Source organism: Micromys minutus (genome assembly GCF_963924665.1).
Source record: "Micromys minutus genome assembly, chromosome: 10".
Lineage (NCBI taxonomy): Eukaryota > Metazoa > Chordata > Mammalia > Rodentia > Muridae > Micromys > Micromys minutus.
Genome location: NC_137979.1, coordinates 61,639,654 through 61,647,591, shown reverse-complemented (window position 1 = coordinate 61,647,591; position 7,938 = coordinate 61,639,654). Strand labels below are relative to the sequence as shown.

Below are 7,938 nucleotides of genomic sequence, written 5' to 3'. Positions count from 1 at the left end.
TGGGACACAAATATCCCAGTGGACAGTCCCCGACACCCTCAGATTTAGCTTTTTATGCTTATCTATTAACCATAGATTTATTGAGCACCCTAAATTCCTACAGTGTAGGGTCAAGGCTTGGAGTTAGGAGGCAGCTGGGAAGGCAAGCTGGCTTTTTCTGGTTACCATGGTGACTCCATCAGCCCAGTGGTCTGGCTGACCTCCTCCTTGTGTTGGTCATCTGAGAAGACAGTGACCCTATGCTTGCTTTTGATCTACCCAGCAGGCTCCCACTGGCCTGGCCCCTCCTCATCCCAGCTCTTGCCTGCGAAGCCCAGGGAATTGTTTGCTGCCTTTGTGCCCCCTTCTTGTTGCCACAGCCAAGTCAATATCAGGATCATGGTCAGGCCCACGTGAGGGTTATGATTCATACTCCATCCATCCCTCAAGGAGTCATGATTCTTGTCATGATGTCCCCAACACTTGGACGACCTAATTTCAAACTACTTTGCTCAGAGAGCTCAATTTGTAAATACAAATTTAAAAAAGTTAATTGTACTTATTGTGTGTGTGTGTGTGTGTGTGTGTGTGTGAGAGAGAGAGAGAGAGAGAGAGAGAGAGAGAGAGAAAGAGAGAGAGAGAGAGAGAGTTTGTGTGTGTGTAAACTATATATGTAGAGATCAGAGAACAATTTGCAGGAGTCGGTTCTCTCCTTTCATCGATTCTGTGGACTCTGGGGATCAAACTCAGGTCCTCTGGCTTGACAGCAAGCACCTTTACCCACAGAGCCATCTTGCCTGGCCATAAGCACAAGTTTAAAGTGTACCTGTCCAGCCAGTTTGAACCTACAATCCCAGCAATCTCAAATCTGAGGCAGGAGGATCTCTACTTTGAGGCAGGAGGATAAATTCAAGATTATCCTCAGATACACAGGGAGCTGGAATTTTCAACCCGGGCTACATGAGGTTCTCAGCAATGCTGCTGTGTAATCATGAAGACCAGAGATCAGACCCCAGCGCTGTAACAAGCTGGGCATCTTTGCACACACCTAGAATTCCAGCTCCAGGGAAGAATAGAGACAGGTCACAGGGGCCTGCTAACTTCAGGCCTAGTCAAGAAAATGCAAACCCCAGATTTTGGGTAAGACTCTGCCCCAAAGGGACAGGCAAAGCTAGAGGTGGTGGTGCACATAGGCCTTTAGGCAGAGGTGGTGGGTCTCTGTGGATTTGATACAGCCTGGTATACATAGTGAATATTAGGCTAGCCAGGGCTACACAGCGAGAGCCTGTCACAAACAGGCATGAAAGGGACAGGCAGAGTGGTAGAGGGGACACTAGACATCTCTGGCCTCCAAGGCTGCACCCCAACCATGGACCCCCAGATACACTCACACAAACAAATCAACAAATGAGTAAGTCTTTAAAAACTAAAACTCTAGCAGGGAAAAATTCAGTGACAAAGAAAAACTATTCGTAAAAGGAAGAAAAGCTTTCATATACACTATGATTAATGTCTTTAAGCCTAAAGAATTCTGAATACCAACATGAAAATGTGATTTGTAGTATTAAAAAAGGGGGAGGGACAGAGTTCGTTATCTTACAAATATGAGAAAGAAATAAGATAATCAGGCTTGTTTTTAAATGATGAAAAACAAACGTGGCATTTGAATAATTCAGTTACAGTTTTTTTTTAAAGTTTTTTTTAAGGTCAGCCTGATCTACATAGAGTTTCAGGACCGACAGAGCTACATGGTTATTATTATTATTAGAGACTTATTATTTAAATGTATTTCCACTTTTGCTACAGGGTCAGGAAACATTAATTTGAAGAAATTATACAATTGATTCCCCAGGAAAGACACAGAGCTCACAAGAAGTTAAACTAAAGAACACACCATTGGTGGAGGGACCTCCCCTACCCTTCTTTCTCTCTTCTTCAGGGCCACCCACCTTCTTGAAAGAGACTCTCTGTGAGTCTCATGGTGCTGGAGCTATGCTTGGCGCTTTTGCAAAACTTGGTTTGGGGCGATTGTAATGTAGACTTACAATAGGGCACTGGGGTGAGAGTAATTTAGACCCCTCCACCCCTTTCTGTCCACTTTTGAGTAGTTAGGGTTGTAATGAACATAACCTGTTTTCCAGGACGGACTTTCTCAAAAGCCAGGGGGACGGGACGCTAGCAATCAAATTTCTGCACTATCTAGCTGGGGAGGCAGAGCCTCTGCTGCCCCCTCTCTGAGACAGCTGTGTTGACTTAGGACAACTGAAGGAACCAGCTTCCTCTGCCTCGGAAGGGAAACAGCTGGGCCTGACGCCTGGTTTACCCTAAGGATTACAAGAGATAACGAAAAGATGGCCTTTGTAAGGAGGATATGCAAACAGAAGGCTCTCAGGCTCTTGGTGCTTGGTAGTTGGCTGTCAAGTTACACTTAGACATTGAAGGTGTTTGAGAAATGCACAGAAAGGCTTGCACATCCTTGTTTTGTTATGTTAGGTCCAGAGTAAATATTTATTTAATTTGTGGTAGTCTATTATATCCCAGGCTCTGTTGGCAAGGATAACCCTGAACGTTGTGTATGTTTGTGTGAGTGTGTATATTTGTGTATTTGTGGGGGGGGGGTGGCTTGTATGACACAAATGGTGATCCTTCTACGTGGGAATAGCTTGAGAGACCAGCTGAAGGACAGGGGATAGTCAGACAGAAAAGGCTTTGGATGTTGCAAACGGGTTCCTGATTATGGTATCTAAGGTATACAGGTGACAAGGCTCAACATCTTTATGTCTAGCCCCCTGATTGTAAGAGGGGTAAGTTGAGGAGACATGGATGTCTCTGCAATGAATCATTTTTACTACTTCGTGCTCAGGACTTATTATTACGTGCCACGGGTTCATACGGTTTAGATAGGGATTTATAACATGCTATTACCGTTTAGTTATGCAGTCCAAACTGACTTAAGATGCCTTTCACCTGCTCTTGCAGAGAATCATCTTTAGCTGATTTGGCCACATGGCAGATTTCACACATGTGTTACTATTAAATGTTATTGTGTTACTTTTAAAAGCTGTATGTTTTCAGAGCAAAACAACCAGATGCCAGTGAAGTCAAAGTGGCCCTGATGAGATTCTCCCTCAAGGATGCTGAGATGGGTGCTGACTTGCTGAGACATAAGTTCCAGTATCCTGCCAGGTCCTAGTGTTTCCTCTAAATCTGCATCCAAGACAGCATCAAAGCAGCTAGGCCCAGATGGTCCAGCCTCAGTATGATTCAACCATATATGAGTACACTACAGCTGTCTTCAGACACCAGCAGAGGGCATCAGATCTCATTACAGATGGTTGTGAGCCACCATGTGGTTGCTGGGAATTGAACTCAGGGCCTCTGGGAAGAGCAGTCAGTGCTCTTAACCGCTGAGCCATCTCTTCAGCCCAGTCTTACCCTGCACGTTCTGAGTGGCAGATGACCCCACAGAGCCTGTACACTGAGTGTAACAGCTAGCTCTCCCAGGTCTTGGCCAGCATCCCAGTTTTCTTACAGTCCCAAAGATATTGTTGCTCTCAGACATCAGGAAGCAATCTAAAGAACACAACACCCTCGTTCTTGAGATGTGGGGTGGGTGGTTATTGGTTTCTTGGTGGGTTGTGGATGGTTGTCATTTCGGGGGGTTGGTTACAGGTTGTTAATGGTTACAGTCAAGGAAGAAACAAAGGAAAGTAGATTGGATTCAGGGGTCTTTCATATCTAGGAGAGTTAGAGGGTAAAAATGGAGAAAAAAGAAGGGTGGATTATTACATTATTGCATTTCCTTTTAGACTGAAAGCACATCAAGTCTCAAATATCTTAGAATGGTATGGATTTTTGTATGAGAATACAAATGTGAGGTTATATTTGCTACAACATACTGTATTTATGATTCGACTCTCGTTGAGGGTATATGTGTATATAATTTGAATTCAATTCACTTCAAATGTAACATAAAGCCTAGTCTTAGGAAAGCTACTATTGTAAACTGCAAAAAGACATTTAAGAAATAAATGTAAGCTTTCCGCGCTACCCGGGGACGGGTCCATACGGCGTTGTTCTTGGTTTCCATCGTAACTTAAAAGGGAAACTTACACAATGTCCGGAGCCCTTGATGTCCTGCAGATGAAGGAGGAGGATGTCCTCAAATTCCTTGCTGCAGGAACCCACTTAGGTGGCACCAACCTTGACTTTCAGATGGAGCAGTACATCTACAAAAGGAAAAGTGATGGTATCTACATCATAAATCTGAAGAGGACCTGGGAGAAACTGTTGCTTGCAGCTCGCGCTATTGTTGCCATTGAGAACCCCGCCGATGTCAGTGTCATCTCTTCCAGGAACACTGGCCAGCGAGCTGTGCTGAAGTTTGCTGCTGCCACAGGAGCCACTCCAATTGCTGGCCGCTTCACACCTGGGACCTTCACTAACCAGATCCAAGCGGCCTTCAGGGAGCCACGGCTTCTAGTGGTGACTGATCCCAGGGCTGACCACCAGCCCCTCACAGAGGCCTCTTATGTCAACCTGCCCACCATTGCTCTGTGTAACACAGACTCTCCCCTGCGCTCTGTGGACATTGCCATCCCGTGCAACAACAAGGGAGCTCACTCAGTGGGTCTGATGTGGTGGATGTTGGCCCGGGAGGTACTCCGCATGCGAGGTACCATTTCCCGTGAACACCAATGGGAGGTTATGCCTGATCTTTACTTCTACAGAGATCCAGAGGAGATTGAGAAGGAGGAACAGGCTGCTGCTGAGAAGGCTGTGACCAAGGCGGAATTCCAGGGTGAATGGACCGCACCATCTCCTGAGTTCACTGCTGCTCAGCCTGAGGTGGCTGATTGGTCTGAGGGTGTGCAGGTGCCCTTTGTGCCCATCCAGCAGTTCCCCACAGAAGACTGGAGTGCACAGCCAGCCACTGAGGACTGGTCAGCAGCTCCTACTGCGCAGGCCACTGAGTGGGTTGGAGCCACCACTGAGTGGTCCTGAGCTGCTCAGCAGACACCTGAAGAAAGAAAAAAAAGGTGGAAGGAAAATAAAGTTTCTAACAGAAAAAAAAAAAGAAATAAATGTAAGCTAGGCGTCAGACACCTAGAAATAATCAAATCTTAGTATGTTCAGAACTATACTTGTAGTCATGTTAGGAACTAGGGTAGTTAATTACAGGAATAAGCCTTATTAAGCCCTCTGTTGCATTTTTGAAACAAGTAACGAAAGGTTTTTGTAGTTAGATATGCTTTAGATAGAAAGATGGTCCTCAAATGCCTCAGAGATCTGCAGAATATGCCATTTAACATGTTTTAATAGGGCTGGGGAGATGACTCAGCGGTTAGGAGCCCTGACTGCTCTTCCAGAGGTCCTGAGCTCAATTCCCAGCAACCACATGGTGGCTCACAACCATCTGTAATGGGACCCGATGCCCTCTTCTGGTGTGTCTGAAGACAGCTGTAGTGTAGTCAGATATATGAAATAATAAATATCTTTAGAAAAAGGTGTTTTAATAAAAAAGGGTTTCCATGGTAGAGAGACACATCAGCTCGCACCCCAACCTCCTCCCAAGAAGATGACGGGCAGAGAAGAACACGGCCAGGAGCCTGCGTCAAATGTGGCAGAGCAGCTAGCACTGGGCTACAAACTGTCCCTTATCTCAGCTGTTGACCTCACACTGTGCAAACTGTGGACAGGGAGGACACTGGGGAGGTGACGGCCTCGCTTTGACCAGACAAGGCAGGACTGTCCCCCGAAGTTCCTGCTTCATGGGAAAGTCTGTCAATCTTCTGGCCTAGCAGAGGAAGACAGATGCCCCAACAACCATAGGGGAACCATGAGCGACTATCCAGATGGCCAGTAAGTCTCTTTCATTTTCAAAGAGTCGGAAGCTGCTCAGTCTGCACTTCCTGCTTACTCAGCTGAAATGTATCCTCAGGAGGCTGAAGACTGGATAGTTAATCAGTTTTTTTTTTTTTTTTTTTTTTAGTGACAACCAAGGCTTACACTGATATCTCAGTTATCAAGTTAAAAAAAAAAAAATGCAGGCCACAGGCCTCGCCCTTCTGGAACCATATGTCTGTCTTACAGTTCTCCTTGTTACCAGATTCAGAAAAGAGAGACTCACAAAAGAGGTCTAAGGATCTAAGAAAGTGTTCTTGGGTTGAAGAAGATGCTTTAAGGTCAGCTGATGCAAGTTATGAAGGCTGGAGGGCCTAAGGTGTTTTAAAGTTAGTAAATGCAAATAGGGGATGTAAAAGCTTAAATGGTGATAAGAAAATTACTTAAGGGGGCTGGAGAGTTGGCTCAGTGGTTAAGAGCACTGTCAGCTCTTCCAGAGGTCCTGAGTTCAATTCTCAACAGCCACATGGTTGCTCATAACCATCTATAATGAGGTCTGGTGCCCTCTTCTGGCCTTGCAGGAAGAACATTGTATACATAATACACAAATAAGTCTTTATTAGTAAATGCTGGTCCGGCCTCACCTGCCCAAAAGCAGGGTGGCTAGTGAAGGTCTCACAGCCCTCAGTGCCAAAAGGCAACACAGAGATATGGACTGGGTGCTTTCCTGCTGCTGATTGGCTCAGCCCGGATGAGTAAGGAGTGTGGTCTTTGAGAAATAAAGAGTTGGCACCTTGAACTGGGGCAGGAGGAGCCAGAGAGACGGAAGCAGAAGGCAGGGTGGGGAGGTAGAGCATGGAGAAAGCCACCTACTCAGTGGCAGGGAAGTCGGTTGAGAGGGACTGCCCCAGCAAACAGGCTTATTGTTGGGATTCTGTAAACCCCACCCCTCAATTACCTGGCAGTAGGCAGGTATGCTCCGCCCCAGTGACCTGACATTATAAAAGGGGCTGCTTGACCCCTCCTCTCTCTCGCTCTCTGTTCTTGCTCTTGCCCTTCTCTCTCTTGCTTTCCTACCCTTGCCCCTCCCCCCCCACGTGCTCATGGCCAGCCTCTACTCCTCTACCTCTATTCCTCTTTCTCTCTGCCTCTTCTACCCTCTTAACTCCCCTATGACCTGAATAAACTCTATTCTGTACTATATACTGTCTGTGTGGCTGGTCCCTCAGAGGGAAGGGATTCCCAACATGGGGCCCCCAGAGGCATCTCCCTTGTCCCCAGGCCTCAATGCACCCCCATGGGCCATATTCCCCCTCCATTTCATCCTTTTCCTAACATTGGTGCTGAAACCCGGAACATCATCTTTTAACAACACTTATACTATACAGATGTCTCTGTGTCTTTATTATTAAGCCCCATGTGGGATCCCCAAAAGCCCTTTAGTCTCTATCATGAACCACTCTGTGTGGGATCCTGTCTCCAGACTTGAACTGTTAAGATATGATCTGCGGAAACAAATCTGTCACCTCAGCTAGAGCTTTTATCACAAATCAGGGGTTGGCCAGCTGGAAAGATGGCTCAGCAGTTAAGAGAACTTTCCAGGAGGCATTGGTTAGGGTTAGGGTTCCCAGAACCCACATGGCAGCTCCTAACTGTAACTCCGGTTCTAAGGGCTCGGATAACCTGATCTTCCAGAACACCAGGCATATGACAGCACAGTCACACACGCGGGAAAAACATCTATACACAATTTTTAAAAATCCACATAAATAAATCATGAGCTGGTGAAATAGCTCAGCAGGCCAAGGCACTTGCCTGCAAGCCTGACACCTGAATTCAATCCCTCTGGGACCTACTCTCGGGAAGGAGATAACTGTATACCCTTTGCCTCCGGCCTTCCGCCCCCGCCTTGCTTTTTATCAGGTGAGCTGGGTTTGGTGGAGCACACCTTTCTTTAATCCAGCACACGGTAGGCAGAAGCTAGCCCGGTCTACATAACCTATTCCTGAACAGGATCTCAAAAAAAAAAAAAAAAAAAATTCAGGTATATTCTTGGTTTGTTTGATTTTTGGTTTGGGGAGCAAATCTGACTCTGTAGCCTAGGCTAGGCTGGAA

General features: G+C 46.2%; 1 protein-coding gene across 1 annotated transcript; it reads left to right on the top strand.

The window, feature by feature from the left end:
• The first annotated feature begins 4,033 nt into the window (after nt 1-4,033).
• On the top strand, nt 4,034-5,020 carry LOC308425616 (small ribosomal subunit protein uS2-like). The gene has a single exon (XM_080923024.1). It carries the CDS (start codon nt 4,096-4,098, stop codon nt 4,981-4,983), a length of 888 nt encoding a protein of 295 aa, XP_080779150.1. The 5' UTR covers nt 4,034-4,095; the 3' UTR covers nt 4,984-5,020.
• The last annotated feature ends 2,918 nt before the right edge of the window (nt 5,021-7,938 follow it).

Excerpts from the sequence above, each read along its gene's own strand:
- LOC308425616 (XM_080923024.1), top strand. The coding sequence starts at position 4,096 with ATGTCCGGAGCCCTTGATGTCCTGCAGATGAAGGAGGAGGATGTCCTC.